Raw genomic sequence first — 17382 nt, 5'->3', positions numbered from 1 at the left:
AATAACAGCTCCACATGACAATAATTGGATAGTTAAGAAAGACTTAATGAGTATCTTCACAAAATGCCAATAAATATAGCAATGGGCAAACAAGCTCCAATTTTGAAATAGGCTGAACTGAAACAATGAATTTGTCCTCCATAAAATAAACTCACAAAAATACTGGAAATATTGATATGATCAATATGCTGATATGATCACTATATTTCAGCACATTATAGATATCTGACTCCCACTTCTTCCTGAAGTCAAGCTAATTCACCCTCCCAAAACAACCACTCCTTCGCCAATCTTCCCCCCGTAGTGCGCACATCATTAGACGACTGTTAAACAGAAACGTATATAAAGAACAGGAGCACATAGCCCGGGAGGATCAGGTCCTCCACGGTGAAAGGTAACAGTGATTAAGCCGTGTGATTAATTTAGCTGTTAGTGAATCAATTCCAATTACCAGCCGATCGCATTTCCATGCGACGCGTACAACGCCCGCCCGCCCCGTCTTACGAGGTGTCGTGTTTAACTACAGCAGACAAATTACAGTTGCGCGTTCATTAGTTTGTTAAACGCGGGACAGTGGCTGGAGGTGCCTTGGCTCGGTGCTGATCAATACTAGGCTCGTACAGTCAGCAGCCTTGGCCGACGACGCAATCGCGCGAATTTGATGAGTTCGTCCGGAAGTCTATCTTTTAACTACGTTGCATCCCTGCCACACTTGCGTTAATATGAACAGAATATAATGGAACAGTTATCTCTCCATTTCCTTCTTAAATCTCCACCAGTCTCTGTCTGGCTCATCTTGCACCACCTGCAAATCGACTTCTGAATCATGACGGCGCAGAAAACAATACTGGTGATTGCTGGACTTGTTAACGTACCTATAACGATCTCTACTGTGTTACTCTCTGGAATTGTTCAACGCTGATTTTCTCATTCACGCTGACGTTCAAGTCGGACAATGGCCAAATCAGCAGTGCTCAAGTCTCAACTGTTTAAATCTCAACTTTTTCTGAGGCACGGCTTACCCTGAAAAACTATGCAGCTGTCAGTGCCTGCCACTATCAATGCACGCGATCTAATGTTTTAAAAAATCACCGTGAGATCACTTAGAAAATCCAAGGTTTACAGCTTTATTCTGCTTCATGAATATTCAGGAAGGGGGGCACAGGAAACCTAACAAAATAACAGATGATTAACAGATAAATTTCACTGCCTGAGAGTACAAGCTAATGCAGATCCCCCTGCAGTGAACAATTATTTACACAGAGCTTCTTCCCCACGGTGCTTAGGGAAAAATGCTGGGGCTCGATTATTATAAATGATAATATTATCAATTTTGGCAGACGTATGAAGTTCAAATACGAAATTAATCAAAATGTACAAGCATGCCTCATATGGATATGAGTGATTGAGGTCGCATGCAGAATTAAGCATTCTTCCCTTCTAAGACTGATGCTTTCCACTGTTATTCTATATTGTGTTATCAGTATTGCTGTTTTTTTTTTTCTGGAATGAACTGTCAAATGTGAATAAGACACATGAATAAAGCCACAGCATTGTCTTTTGAATACATCTAAAAACTAAGAAAACCTAATAAATAAAATAAGAATAGGTGTAACAAACCGTAAAAGTAAAATTTCTGGTTTATCCAATAAAGTGATTTTTTTCCCAGTGTACTGTTAAAACTCTTTTGGGCTGTTGTGCTGTACGGTGATGAAAACACCTACTGCTGCTCGGCCCACTCGAACCCGGGCAACCCCACAGCTCTCTGGCATCTGAGCTCACGGTATAAATGCCTCCTCCTCGCCTCAGGGACCCCTGACCTCCAGCACAGAAGGGTCAGGGAAAGCAGTTTCAGTCACGCTGGCGATTTAAACAGCCCCACACAGAGGAGGAGAAATAGGAGGAGGAGGAGGAGGAGGAGGAGGCGAGAAGCAGTTTGTCTGAGGGGGTTAAGCGAGTGTCAACACTCTCTCTCTCTCTCTCTTTTCTTTCTTTGGATTTACATTTGCGTGCCCTGCGGGAAGACCGCAATCTGCGCAGTCCATTTACAGCCACAGCTGGAGCCGCGGCGCTAATGGTTAGCCTCTTCCAGCCCGCCGCCCCTGCTCCACCGGCGGAAAGAGCAGACCTGTGGCCCAGATGTAAATTACCCAGCATCCACCGAGCGAGAAGAGCCCGCAGGCGGAAGGTCAGCAACATTTCACTGCCCCGACCATGTATAATGGATAAGTACATGTAAATACCCTCTCTCTCCCCCCTCCCCCTCCCCAAGCACATGCATTAGTAATTACTCTGAGATTTTTTGGTCTAGGCACATTCGTAATTAATAAAACATAGGGCATGGGGGTAAAGCCTGACACTCTGGCTCTAATCTAATGGTCTAATCTACAGTGACACATTTCATCAAAATTCTTAGGTGTTTTTTTTTTTTTTTTTTGGTACTTCTCGGTCTAATGCTGGGGATGTGTTAAATAATGAATATGCTGCAGCTATCTGAGACACTGACCTGGGGAGACGGTTCACGCTCACGGTTTGCTCGCTCGCTCGCTCGCTCATGCGTACGAGGACGCACGCACGGGCATGCTACTACCCATCGAGGTTTAAAAACAAACTGTCCCTGCAGTGCTCAACCTACAGGCCTGACACATACGGAAGAGAAAAAGACCGTGTAGGGATATATATTATTTTCTCTGACAACCATATGTGTGCATAATATCAGACACATTTGTATATACGTATATATAGTATACATATACAGTACATATATATATATATATATATATATATTTACATGTACATATATCCATACATACGCACATACATTTAAAACAAATGTGTGCATGTGTATGTGTGTGTGTGTGCATGTATGTGTATGTTTATGTGTACATGTGAGCATGTATAAACAATTACTGGCATTACATGTTTACGTGTGCACACACAGGCGTTCTCTCTCTCTTCCTCTCTCTCCCTCTCTCTCTCTCTCTCTCTCCTCCCCTCCCTCTCTTCCTCTCCCTCCCTCCCTCCTTCCCTCCCTCTCTCCCTCCCCTCCTCTCCTCCTCGTGCTCAGTCACAGAGCGGGAGACAGACAGCCCGAGCTCGGGTAAGTGACAGCTCCGTCTCGTCAGAGTCTCCGCTTCCACGCGCCCGTCACAGGCCGGCTGTCAATCAGCCCCGCGGCGAGGCGGCCGAGATGACAGCTTCCTGTCCGCGCGCCCGTTTGCTGGAGCCGCGCGCTGACCTTCCGCCCGCCTCGCCAGCTGCCGCTCGTCTCCCTAACGACGCGCCGCGCCCGGGAAGCAAAAACACACACACACACACACACACCGCGCTGCCCAATCAGGAGCTCCTCCGCCGCGGTTTACACTGACCGTCATCACGCCTTATTAACAGCTCTCCTCCTCACATCAGCCAATCAGAGCGAAGAGTTTTAAAAGATCAAACAATCAAACAAGGCGTGTACACATGTACACACATGTACTCACACACGGACGGACGCACACAAACATGTGCACACACACACTGATACACACACACGGACGCACATATGCACACGTGCGCGCGCACACAGTTACACACATCACTACGCTAAGGACAAACTGCTTTTAAGCCACTGCAAAATGTGCCCACCTGTTCTGGCCAGGCCCTTAAGCACCGGTACATAAAGTCCTAGAGAACAGCTGATCAACCGCACTTACTCCTACAGAATTCACGGTGTGCAGTTAGAATAACCGAGAAACTATGGATGCACAAAACAGGCTTGCAGTGCATTGCTGAAGAACACGGAATCTAAATGGCCTACAGGATTTGAACAGCCATTTTCTCTAAAAACTAGGCCGACATCATCAGTTTATTGTTTTAGATCCACTAACTCAGCTAACATCAAGTCGACAGTGCGTGAGACACCATTAACAAAAAAAAAAGAAAAACAAGCCCTGCAGATGTTGAACTTCTATTAATATCAGGTCGTGTGTCAGGAAGCCCTTCGGGAGTTTGGTTCGGTGAATTATTTGAGAGAAGTATTTGAGAGGAAGCACGGCTTTCGTGAGGGCGCCACAGGGGGGGCCACAAGCAGGTTCGAATTACGAAGAAACAAAATGGCCGTAGTTTGGGTTTGGATCGCCGTCCAGCCGGTGGAAAACAGAGAATCGGCTAAGCTGATTATTTGCACAGAAGAAGAGAAGTGTGCAAATGCGGGCGAGTGGAGGCTGCCAAAAAGAGAAAAGACACACGAAAAATATTCAAACATCTGCACAAATAAAGGACTTGGAAATGACTTGCTTTGGCGGGGGGGGGGGGGGTTGGGGGGGGGGGGCGAAAGCCGGTGCTGCAGATTGCCCGTCCGTCTGTGCGCCACGGGGACCGTTTCCGACGCGAGGCGGCGGCGGCGGCTACAAAAACATGCAAATGCGAGCGGCGGGGCAGCATCTGGATGTTCGGATGCATCGCGGCGCGGAGGGTCCGCTTCCTCCGCTCCGACAGGAAGGGAGGAAAGCTGCTTCCTGTCAGTCCCCATCTTGTCAGTCTCTGGTCTGACATCTTGCGTCTCCTGCACCAGCTGTTTTCTCTCGCTCAGACAGATGGCGGCCTCTCTTTGATATACCCCCCCCTCCCCCCCTCCCCCCCCTCCCCGCTCTTCTTCTTTGAGGAAAGTTCTGAGCTGCGTACCCCAGTATGACCTACACCCCCCCCCCCCCCGTCCCCCCAGGCCACCCACTCAGGGTTTGAAGCCATGAATCACAAGTAGCGCTTAGCCTGCCTGTTAGCGCCGCGGCGGTAAAGCTCAAAGTGGCTTAGCGTTTCTCGGAGGGTTGCGAGCGACGTGCGAGCATCTTCCCGCAGTGCGCGAGCACAGCCCGCTACCGCGAATCCCGCTACTTTAGAGCCCGATACCACACAACAGGCTACCGCGAATCCCGCTACTGTAGAGCCCGATACCACACAACAGGCTACCGCGAATCCCGCTACTGTAGAGCCCGATACCACACAACAGGCTACCTCCAATACTGCTACCACAGAGCCAACTACCTCCAATACTGCTACCACAGAGCCCACTACCTCCAATACTGCTACCACAGAGCCCGCTACCTCCAATACTGCTACCACAGAGCCCGCTACCTCCAATACTGCTACCACAGAACTCACTAGCTCCAATACTGCTACCACAGAGCCCGCTACCTCCAATACTGCTACCACAGAGCCCACTACCTCCAATACTGCTACCACAGAGCCCGCTACCTCCAATACTGCTACCACAGAGCCCGCTACCTCCAATACTGCTACCACAGAACTCACTAGCTCCAATACTGCTACCACAGAGCCCGCTACCTCCAATACTGCTACCACAGAACTCACTAGCTCCAATACTACTACCACAGAGCCCGCTACCTCCAATACTGCTACCACAGAGCCCGCTACCTCCAATACTGCTACCACAGAGCCAACTACCTCCAATACTGCTACCACAGAGCCAACTACCTCCAATACTGCTACCACAGAACTCACTAGCTCCAACACTGCTACCAAATAACCCAATACTGCAGAGCCCATTACCACTAAACTACTGCAAGGCCGGCCACAATACCCCTGCCAGACCTTTCTCAGAGGTGGGGAGGGGGGGGAGCCAAGGAATTGTCCTGAAAACAATTCCACCAAAGCCTGGCCTTTTCCAGACAATTATAAGAGCTTCAATTGAAACAAAACCCCATTGTGCCCCCCCCCCCCTTCCCCCTTCCACCTCTGTGAGACTGGACTCATGTGATCCATCGCTGCACAATCTCCAGCAGTCCCCCCCCCCAGCTCTGATTCCCCCCGCCAGGCTGCGATAGGTTCCCTGCTGTCCAGACCCCCTCTAACAGAGCCCTTATTGAGTGAGCGGGTACGGAGCTGGCCCACCGCGGGTCAGAAGCCACCCAAACTATGGGAACCATCCAGGCGACCGGTCGCTGGGGAGGGGGGGACGGGAAACCGGAGCCCCCCGCTCCGCACCGCTCCGCGCGAGAACCCAGCCCGGCCACTGACGGGCCTCGGCGTTCCCTGGGGAATTTCGGGATAATGGCTGTGAACTTTAAAAAAAAAAAAAAAAAAGGAAAAAAATAAACTTGAAAAAGCTCTTTTTGCAGCCGGTAGCAGAACCGCGGCGAACACGAAAAAATGTTTAATATCGAGTTTACGCGGAAGTCGCGTTTCGCTGAACAAACGGCCCTGAATGGGTACATTGTTCCGAGACGCGGAGGGGAAAATAGAGCCCTCACCTGGCCTTATGAATAAATGTATGCCGCGCTTGACAGCGAAAGGATTTTAGTGCAGCGCTGTACCGAGTGGAAGAAAAAAAAGAAAAGAAAGAAAACTTAAATGTAAAATGTAATGAACTGTGACTAGGAGAAGACCGAGGGGTCGTTTCAGGTTAAAACTCGGCGAGAGTCGCTCCCGGCGGCTTCTCTGGCGGGGGGTGTCGTCGAAAGGGAGAGCCCAACGCGCTCCTGAACGCCGCCGCTCGCCGATTCCAGACTCAGACCGCCGGCCATGACGGGACAGACCCGCAGCCGCGTTACGAGCGCGGCGGCCGTGTTTACGATGTAGCACGTTAGCGCGGGCCGCAGCCGCCGCCAGCCCCGCCGCCAGGGCCTCTCCCCCTTCATTTACCAACACACCCGCCATTCCAAACCCAGGGCTCGACAGCCGTTCCCCCAGACAAGGCCGGCGGGCGGGGGGGCTTTAAGGAACGACCGAGGGATACTGAGCATGAAATTACACTCCTGCCTCGCGCAAGACACAGCGGGCCGGGGTCACAACCCCCGCCTCACACCTCCGCCCCGCGGGCGACGCCTTTCCCTTAAGAACATCTCCGTTTGACGAATAATCACCGCGGAAGACGTGCGAAACGAAAAAAGAAGCCATTTTTAAAAGGAGGGAACGACGGATAGCTAATGTTGCATGTCATTAAAGGGTTTTCAGCTTGAACTGGCAGACACTGCTGATGAAACACTGGATGAGAGAAGGCAAAGAACCTTCAGCTAAGTTAGCTAATATAGGTGTGTTAGCCGGTCACCAGGGAGGAAATGATGTAATAAAGACTATGTGTCTGACATCAGCTTGTACTCCTCATATACCGCATATACCAGCAGCCATTGCTCAGTTTTCAGTGTTTCTCGGTGCTAGGTGGCTGGGGGAGTCACTCTGGGGCCACGAGACGAGGCCTTCAGGCCAAATAAAGGCCCGCCTCTCCGGCTAAAGCTGTGGCCAATGACACTGCGGCCAATCACACTGCAGCCAATCACCGGCATGGCCAATCACACTGCAGCCAATCACACTGTGGCCAATCACCGGCACGGCCAAGATCCGGTTCCAGGCCGTGGGGCACAGCCTGACGCCGAATGCCAGCGCTTTAGTAGGACGAGCCACCTGACCCACCCCCCGCCTGCCACCCTCCCCCCCCCCAAAAAAACAGAATCACAAGCCTCACGCTTGGACATGAAACAGGACAGGCCGGCTGTTTCCTTCGACGGCCAGAGATAACCGGCGTGGATGCGGGCCCGGCGAAAACAACGCCGCCAGAACCGCGAAATGCCTCTCGCGCGTCCCCAGCTCAGCTTCCAGCATCTGTCAGATAACAGCCTCCCCTCCTCAGCCCCCGCCCGTTTGGTTTAAAGACGGGGGGATCACACGCACGGCGTGGGGGGCACCTGTGAACCCAGGTAAGCGTCCCCTCCCCCCCCCCCCCCACCCCCAAACCCCAAACCCCCCCCCCCCCTCCCGCTCACCGCGGCGCGTGCTTTAATCTCCCGAAGAGCAGGCGAGGGCCTTCGCTCGACAGATGTTTCCGGGGGAAACGCACGCGGCTCTCTCCCCGCGAACGGCCTTTTGAACATCTGGAGTTTGGGATTTGTGGGTAATCCCTCTCGAAAAGCCGCCGCGCGCTGCTCGAGAACGCGAACGCGTCCCAAAGCGCATTCCGCTAAGCGCCGCGCTCGACCGCAGTCGGGGGGTGAGGCGGGGTGGGGGGGTGTAGGGGGGGGTCGAAAGTTGTGTAAGCTTCTTACCACTCCAGCTTTAAGCAGAAATAATGCAAACTGGCTGCAGCTAAAGACCTCCAATAAACTCTCATTAAATTCTGCCAAGCACAGAACCGCCAACAAAAAAAAAAAGGAGAAAGAAAAACTCTTTTACTGCCAACATCCGCGTCCAGCGCCAGCCCCCATAACTCCTGCACATGAGGCCCTTTTGTTCCCGCTGTCTGTATAATAACCAGGCCTTTGTGTTCCTCTTCCCCGGGATCGTAAAACATCGGCTGAACTGTAGCGAGCCGTTAAAACTCTACGGGGCCCACAGACGGGCTGGGGGGGGTGGGGGTGGTGGGGGGTGGGTGGTTTGGGGGAGGGGGGGCGAGGGGCACGGAGCCCGGGACTGTTAGCAGCCCCGGAGCCGCAGATGCTAGCAGCCACGGCCCGCCAGCGCGCGCCGCGAGACGCCTCTTATCTCTGCGCTTCCAGCAGCCGCCGAACATCCTCTCCCCGGTCCAGGGCGGCTCTCCGTGCGGGAGCACCACAGCGGCCCTCCAACTGCTCACACGCACAAAAGGACAGAAGAGGCACTCCTCTTACACAAAAAAAGGGAAGAAGATGCCCTGGGGGGGTGGGGGGGGGGGTGGGGACCACCCACCGAGTCCCGCCCACTCCTGCTCAGCGGTTGCGAGCTTCATTACATAACGGCCCTCTCATCAGAACGGAGTCCACCTCCATTCACTGTCTGATTCGCCGCTGAGCCAGAACGGCAGATTCCGGCACATTCCAACGGCGAGGACGAGGACGGCTGCGGCGGAGTGGAATGACCTAATTACCAGTGTCACTGAAATCACTTCTTTTTTAAAGCAACTGCGACAGGCTGGTCGAAGGCGGACAGGCTTGTTGGACATGATGAGAGTTGGGGTGTGGGGTGGGGGGGGTGGGCAATGGTTTATATCAGGGCTGCCCAGCCCTGTTCTGGGAGATCTTCCATCCTGCAGGTTTTCATTTCAACCCTAATTTGGCACATCTCGCTCCACTAATTAGCAGCTCAACGAGATCTCTAGCTGTTGAATGAGGTCCGTTTCGTTAGGGCTGGAGTGAAAACCTACAGGACAGTAGATTGGAGTGAAAACCTTCCAGGAACAGGGTCTGGCAGCCCTGATCTACATTGTCTTGACAGGGCCCAAGGTGACAAAAAAAAAAAAATCAGGCCAGTTATAATTCCCTTATGGACCAAAAAAAAAAATATATATAATCGCAACTTGACATAATGCAATCGACCTTGGCCGTTGCCATGGCGAGGCGACTCTCGTTTGAAAGCTTCCACCTGGACGTGCAAACGGAAGGGATCGACAGGGAGCCCGAAGCTGGCGACGCCCTGGCACCCAAGCGGCTCTGTGTGAGCCCAGCGCTGCCGCGCCTCGCCTCCCATGAGCACCGGCGGCCCACGGGCCAAACCGGAGCGAACCTGCGCCGCAGCGGAGCCCACGCCAGGCCTGAGAAACAAGCCGATTAAGCCTCATACGCGCTTTCCTTTCCGATTAAACCTCATACGCGCTTTCCTTTTAAATGTGAAACTACTCAATTAAAAATAAATGCTCATTTTTAAAGCTAATTTAAAAAAAAAAAAAAACTTCAAAAATGTTGCAGTTTATTATTACCAAAAGTCAAAGTTCTAAAGACATACATTTCAAATGCTTACAACACCTCAATCAGGTGTCAGTGGTTATGTTCGGTTTCCTTGAGGATGCACCTCTAATACTGAAAACTGTGATGTATGACAGAACACAAAACCAAACCCAAAAAAAGTACGATTTGCAGACAAAAACAATATATTCTGCTTGCGAAAGAGCAGAGGAGGTATGTATGCATGTATGCAGGGGAAATATTACCCCCCCGCTGCGTGATAGCAGGCCCCCACTGCGGGGGCAGCTGCCTGCAAATAGGGGGTAGGCCCCCCCCCCCCCTCCCTCACCAGCTCCTGCCCTCCAGCCACGAGCGGAACTGGAGCGCGCTCATCTCAACAGCTCATGTCAAAGTCAGGGACGTGAACCAGCAACCCCCCCCCCCCCCCCAACCGCCAACGCTAAACCTCTGTTTAAGGTCGTTCCTTTTAGCGCTGGACCGAGAACTGCCCTGTCAATCAAACACCAGCGCTCAGCTAAGGACGGCGGAAAAAAAAGAGCGGCCATCAACCCCCCCGCCCTCCCCTCCTCTCCTCTCCTCTCCTCTCCTCTCCTCCTCCTCTTCCTCCCCTCCTCCTCTTCCTCCCTTTTAGGAGCGGCGAAGAATGAAATCAATTTTCATGAGAATCGCATCGGTGTCGAGGGGACGGGTGCGGCCGGGGCCTTCATTAATACTGACTGCTCCCCGATTGGACGCCTTGGTTACGCGGCGAAAAAGGGCCGCGTAACCAAGGAAACGCTCGGGGAAACAATTAAATAATTCACACCTGGATAAGGAAATGTCGCGGCTGCCACGGGCAATCATGTGCCCTGTCACGCGTCCTCTCGTTTCTGTCAGACCGGCGGGGACTTTGGGGGAGGCAAACCGCATTATTTTGACCGCGGACATCTCTGCTGTCTGTTTTCAGAATTCCTGTCATTACCGGACGTGTCCTCAGTTCATCTCTCTAATAATAACGTCCAAATTCTCTTAATTCTGCATGCAGTTTTAAAAGAACCCCTCGCATAGAAGTTAATAAAACCTGCAAGCGTATCACTTCCACATCCACACTCCTTTCTTCAATATGAACAACCTGGTTCTTATGGTATATGTTTACATTGTTTTACAGGACACAAAGCCAGCTGATGCTGGTAACTGCAGGGATAGAGAAATATAACCCTTCAACAGTCACTTCATATTAGTGGCATTTACCTCTTCAACATTTATTAATTTTCTACAATGCCATACCACAGCAGGGCAGTACTGCATATTGTGAGGTGCCCCCCCCCCCTTCACTGGCACATTGACAGAGTACCTTTATGGGGGGGGCTGTGCGGGAACAAGCAGAAATAATTTGCCCAACCACAGAGGCAACCAGACCAAACTGTGGAACACAGCTGACACTCAGAGCGGAAAGTGGGCGGAGCCCCCACCGCCCAGAGGTCATGACCCCTGTGACGCACTGAGAGGGGAGGAGGGGTGTCTGTTTAACGGCTGACCGGTGGCACGTCTCTGCGTTTCGGCAGGCAGGCGGGCGGGCGGCGCGACAGTCCCCTCTCCGCCCACGCTCCGCTCTCAGCTTTCACGGGCTAACACCATCCGCACCCAGGCAACACCTCCCAGAGCTGTCTCATTACATTCAGCCGGGAGGAGAGGAGGTGATGGCGGCGGCGGCAGCGACTGTCGCGGTGGTGAAGGGGGAGGGGGGGGGGGGGAGCTGTGGAGATACAGTATCAGGGCTGCATTAAAACTTAAATCTCCCGTCACCAGACCTGAGAATACCCAGGTGCTGCCACACGGCACAGGAGGGCGAAAGTGGACTCGGCTCGCGGATCAGATGTGGGGTGGGGTGGGGGGGGTGGGGGTGGGGGGGGTGGGAGTGAAACCGTAGAGGCGAGACAACCAGACAGCGAGGGCCACCACGTTCAGCTCTCAGACACGAGGCGCGCGAAACTGCACCAGGCACCTCGCCAACTGAATTAACACTAGCCACAAGAACTACAGCTACTTCTTAAAAAATACATAGTGATATGAGACAGAAAAATATATTTTAAAAAATCAAAGAAACAAGCACATGTAACGAGGTAGGGGAACAGAAATTCCAACATGGATGCACTAAATCAGAGACGGCCACCTGGTTTCGACGGGGATGTAAAGACCTGCAGGTGGAGCGGGTGTAGATCTCACCATTAGCACCCCAGTGTTCGGTCTGACCAACACCTGCTGATCGGATGAACACACCTGCTGCCGCACCCTGCTTCCTGCGGGCTGATCTCCTCTGAGCCTCGCCGTTTTGGCTCGGCGAACGCAGCGCTCTCTCCCCGCTCCCCACGGTGCAGCGCTCAGGTGTTAAAGCAGGTGTGAGGTGAGGGTGAGACGAGGGGCGGCGGGGGGGGGGGGGGCTGGCGATCGCTGCCCGCGGCTCGAGGGAGAGCTCGCCCGGCGGCCTGAAAACCCGCCATCTGCCGCGTGCTCCGTGCCCGGCGCCCGGACCCAGGCCGTGCCAGCGCCCCGGCCACACACTCGTTTTCATCGTCAGTGTCATCGTGTTGTCATTGTAGCCGTGTCGTTGTTGTTTGTGTGTCACTGTCATGTCATTGTTGTTCTAGTGACATTGTTGTCGTTCTTGTGTCATCGTCACTGCTGAGTATTTGTAGTTGTTGCATCATTGTCGTGGTATCATGGCCATTGCTGTCATTGTCATTGTAGAGTAACTGTCGTCATTGCGTCATTGTTGTTGTTGTGTTGTCATTGCTGTCATTGTCATTGTCACTGTGGAGTCATTGTCGTTGTTGTATCTTTGGCATTGCTGTCATTATCACTGTCGAGTCACTGTTGTTGTCCGGCCGTTTTCCAGTCCTCTCTCACTCTGGCCCTTTGTTTTAGAGCACCTGACCTATCAGTGTCAGCACCAGCGACTGGAGCTCCAGCAAGCCTTGAATTAGGAATGAGTGCAGGAGTAGGTGTGCTGTATAGAGTAGGTGTGCTGTATGGAGTGCAGGGTAGGTGTGCTGTATGGAGTGTAGGGGTAGGTGTGCTGTATGGAGTGTAGGGGTAGGTGTGCTGTATGGAGTGTAGGGTAGGTGTGCTGTATGGAGTGTAGGGGTAGGTGTGCTGTATGGAGTGTAGGGGTAGGTGTGCTGTATGGAGTGTAGGGTAGGTGTGCTGTATGGAGTGTATGGTAGGTGTGCTGTATAGAGTGTAGGGGTAGGTGTGTTGTATGGAGTGCTGGGGTAGGTGTGCTGTATGGAGTGTAGGGTAGGTGTGCTGTATGGAGTGTAGGGGTAGGTGTGCTGTATGGAGTGTAGAGGTAGGTGTGCTGTATGGAGTGTAGGGATAGGTGTGCTGTATGGAGTGTAGGGGTAGGTGTGCTGTATGGAGTGTAGGGCTAGGTGTGCTGTATGGAGTGCTGGGGTAGGTGTGCTGTATGGAGTGTAGGGCTAGGTGTGCTGTATGGAGTGCAGGGTAGGTGTGCTGTATGGAGTGTAGGGGTAGGTGTGTTGTATGGAGTGTAGGGGTAGGTATGCTGTATGGAGTGTAGGGCTAGGTGTGCTGTATGGAGTGCTGGGGTAGGAGTGCTGTATGGAGTGTGGGGTAGGTGTGCAGTGTGGAGTGCTGGGGTAGGTGTGCTGTATGGAGTGCTGGGGTAGGTGTGCTGTATGGAGTGCTGGGGTAGGTGTGCAGTGTGGAGTGCTGGGGTAGGTGTGCTGTATGGAGTGTGGGGTAGGTGTGCTGTATGGAGTGCTGGGGTAGGTGTGCTGTATGGAGTGTAGGGGTAGGTGTGCAGTGTGGAGTGCTGGGGTAGGTGTGCTGTATGGTGTGCAGGGGTAGGTGTGCTGTATGGAGTGTAGGGGTAGGTGTGCTGTATGGAGTGTAGGGGTAGGTGTGCTGTATGGAGTGCTGGGGTAGGTGTGCTGTATGGAGTGTAGGGGTAGGTGTGCTGTATGGAGTGCTGGGGTAGGTGTGCTGTATGGAGTGTGGGGTAGGTGTGCTGTATGGTGTGCTGGGGTAGGTGTGCTGTATGGAGTGTGGGGTAGGTGTGCTGTATGGAGTGTGGGGTAGGTGTGCAGTGTGGAGTGCTGGGGTAGGTGTGCAGTGTGGAGTGTAGGGGTAGGTGTGCTGTATGGAGTGTGGGGTAGGTGTGCAGTGTGGAGTGCTGGGGTAGGTGTGCAGTGTGGAGTGCTGGGGTAGGTATGCTGTATGGAGTGTAGGGCTAGGTGTGCTGTATGGAGTGCTGGGGTAGGAGTGCTGTATGGAGTGTGGGGTAGGTGTGCAGTGTGGAGTGCTGGGGTAGGTGTGCTGTATGGAGTGTAGAGGTAGGTGTGCTGTATGGAGTGTAGGGGTAGGTGTGCTGTATGGAGTGTAGGGCTAGGTGTGCTGTATGGAGTGCTGGGGTAGGTGTGCTGTATGGAGTGTGGGGTAGGTGTGCTGTATGGAGTGCTGGGGTAGGTGTGCTGTATGGAGTGCTGGGGTAGGTGTGCTGTATGGAGTGTAGGGCTAGGTGTGCTGTATGGAGTGTGGGGTAGGTGTGCTGTATGGAGTGCTGGGGTAGGTGTGCTGTATGGAGTGCTGGGGTAGGTGTGCTGTATGGAGTGCTGGGGTAGGTGTGCTGCATGGAGTGCAGAGAGGAAGAGGGCTCATTTGTCAGGTGGCCAAACAGGACACCTGGACAGGCGCCTCCGCTCCTCTCTCTGCTCTTAAAAAGTGGAGGACTGTGGACTGAAGCAGGACAAACCCGGGACAGATGCAGAATAGCGACAGAACTGGGACAGAACGGAGAGAACAGCACCCCCACCCCCCCACCCCCCCACCCCCGAGTGCCCAGCTGGCCTGATGTGAACCCTGACCCTGTCCTCACTGGACGCACCACCCAGCCTCTTCAAAATGGCCCCAGGACATAACTGTGGGATGTGCACACTGTATCATTTAAATATAATAATAAAGAACCATTATAAATATAAGGCATCAACAGCACAGAATGCACTTGTATGTCAATTGCTAATTGATATCAAATCAACGATGGGGCATAGACCCGTTTAAAAGAAGATACTGAATACCAACATCTAGAACTGAAAGGTCTGATATCAAACATCGCTAATGATACACTAACCGATTACAGGACAGCGTATCTTTCAACACACGCATACTAAACACGGTCTAAAAAGGCAAACGGCATTAATCAATGACATAACTGCTGCATATATATATGTATTCCACAGCATCAAACCACCGCTAATATTAATATATTAGTTATATTAATATATTAATCCTATTTAAGCTCCTCGGTTGTTGATACAAAAGCTGACAGCCAACAGTTTTACTGGAGGTTTGCTTTGGCAGAAGGACGGGCTACTAAAGGAGGGAAGAGGAAGAAAGGAAAAACAAACAGAGCGCTGACCTACCTTCTCATTGTACTTGAACTTGACATAGAACCAGCTCGATTTGATCATCCTGTCCTCCCCCTGAGCCCGCGCGCGGTCGACGGCAGGAATTCGGGATACCGAGGCTTTCTGGAGGGACCGGACCGGACCGGAGCCGAACCGAATGGAGAACGGGGAAAATAATAAAAGCTTCCGAGCTCGCTAACGCTGTAGCTTCTCTTTCCCTCTCTTTAACCTCCTCGCAGGCTCTCTCTCCCTCTCTACCTCCCTCCCTCTCCCGCTCTCTCTCGCTCCCTCCCTCTCTCGCTCTGGTGTGCCTTGCGGTGCAGGAAGCTTGGCAGGCTGACAGAAGAATTCCTCAAATGGGCTTCAGCTGTGTTCATCACAAATGGCACATGTCAGTAAGCCAAGAGAGGCTGGCTACAGAGCTGGCAGCATCCCCAGCGCCAGCCTCCTCTCTCCCTCCCAGTTTCCCTCCTTTTTCCTCTCTCTCTCACTCTCTCTTTCCCTCTTGGTCTCAATATCTCTCTCTCTCTCCTGTTAGTGTTTATCCCCACTCCGTGTCTCTCTCTCATTCACTTTTCATCTCCCTATCTCTGCCTCTCTCTTGTTAGTGTTTCTCTCCCTCTCACTGTCCCTCTATCCCTCTTAGTCTCTCTCATTGCCTCTAACACTTTCCATCTCTGTCTCCATCACAGTGTTACTTCCTCTCTCTCTCTCTTGCTCTCTCTCTCTCACTCTCTCTGCTGTCTGTCTCTCCCTCTGTCTCTTCCCCCTCTCTCTCCCTCTTTTTCCTGTGCGTGTCTCAATTTCCGCCTCTCTCTCTCTTTCTTCTCAATCCATCTCCTCCTCTCCCTCCTGCCGTAAGCTCAGACTTCCCTCTCGACGCCTCTTTCCTGCCACGCACCGAATAAAAGCCTTCCTGTGAGTAACACGCTCCCCGCAGACGCACATTAACACCTGGATAAACATTACCACCGACACGCAGAACACTCCTATCCCTGCACACTACTGCTCCCCCGCTCCCCCACCACCCCCCGAATCCCATAACCCCCCCGGACCAGAGAGCTCATGGACAGACACAGCGGGCAGGTGGCACCCTACTGTTCAGACCAGCATCACAGGCCCAACTAAAGGGGTTTGAAAGCCATGCTAACACACACACACAAAATAAAATACATTTTGAGTGTGTGGCCACGTCTATCCGACAGTGTATAAAAGTGCATAGCTCAAATGGAACACTTCAGGGGAAAGATTTTTCACTCTTACATATATACAAAACCATGAATCCTTGACAAAATTGCAGGATACATAAGTACACTACAAATACTACAATTGTACTTGTACTTGCAAAGATGGCCGTAGCTTCCAGTTAAGGAGGGATTTGATAAAACAGGCATAGGAAAAAGGGTCTGAATCATAGCAGCGCCCACTTATTTCCCTGAAAGATGCAGCTATTATATACATATTGCCTCAGTGTTCTCAAGGAGTACATGATTATTGCTTCTGTACTGCTTGACAAGGCACAGTTATTTTAATTTGACCAGATGTCAGTTAATTTAGTCAACGTGGGAGACAAGCATCCATCTGGTTAATGGAAAGGCAGTGTCTTTCCTCAGCTAAAGTACACGACCCTCACTGAGAAACTCCCAACGTGCGGCCATCTTGTTCTCTGGGAAAACAATAGGACAAAGTGGACCGTGAACTGCAGAGGGAGAAAGAGGGGGAGAGACAGACAGACAGAGAGAGAGAGAGAGAGAGAGAGAAGGCCACCCTGTGTTTCTGCTTACATTCTGCAAGTCTAATTGGCACACGCGGTCTCTGAGACATCACACACACACTGCGTCTGTATACAACCCTGTCACTCACGGCTTTGGAGGTAACCAACGGCAACTATAACAGGCCTCGCAGCCCGCGGAGAGTTACCCAAATTTGGGTGACAGGACACCCTCACCCAGGAAGTCTATCCTGGGAGCACATAGCAGCGAGACACTGGATTTCTTAATAACGTTTTTTAATAAACACGACATAACAAATGGCTAATGCGCAACGTATGATTATCCCCACCCCTGGTCAATGGCATTAAACAGAGCTTGAGCAACGAGCAAGAGAAGCAGCGCCACCAATTACCAACTGCTGAGAGGGACCCAATGTTCTTGAAGTTTTAATGACCATCTTTGTACTTTTAAACACTTTTGTTTGCCACGGGCATTTCTGAATAGATTGGCACATTCAAGGAGGCCCCTAGAGGGAGGGAAAATCATATACGAGCTACGAGATATTACTGCTAAAACATTATTACCAGACTAAGCCTACAGATGACCTTCATTACA

General features: G+C 52.0%; 1 protein-coding gene across 5 annotated transcripts in view; it reads right to left on the bottom strand.

Moving 5' to 3' along the window:
• The window catches only part of auts2a (activator of transcription and developmental regulator AUTS2 a), a 354802-nt gene that overhangs the window by 236627 nt on the left and 100793 nt on the right, over positions 1-17382 (bottom strand). Inside the window, exon 1 of one of the 5 annotated variants that reach the window (XM_035433317.1) lies at positions 15071-15312. The exons of 3 other annotated variants lie outside the window; for them this stretch is intronic. In XM_035433317.1, the coding sequence (XP_035289208.1) occupies positions 15071-15118 (48 nt within the window). In that variant the 5' untranslated portion in view covers positions 15119-15312. Of the gene's footprint in view, positions 1-15070; positions 15313-17382 lie in introns of those variants that run through there. One more of the 5 variants, XM_035433316.1, reaches the window with a different exon arrangement.

Source organism: Anguilla anguilla, chromosome 9 (genome assembly GCF_013347855.1).
Source record: "Anguilla anguilla isolate fAngAng1 chromosome 9, fAngAng1.pri, whole genome shotgun sequence".
Classification (NCBI taxonomy): domain Eukaryota; kingdom Metazoa; phylum Chordata; class Actinopteri; order Anguilliformes; family Anguillidae; genus Anguilla; species Anguilla anguilla.
The sequence above is the reverse complement of the archived record's forward strand: the minus strand, read 5'-3'. Positions and strand labels throughout refer to the sequence as shown.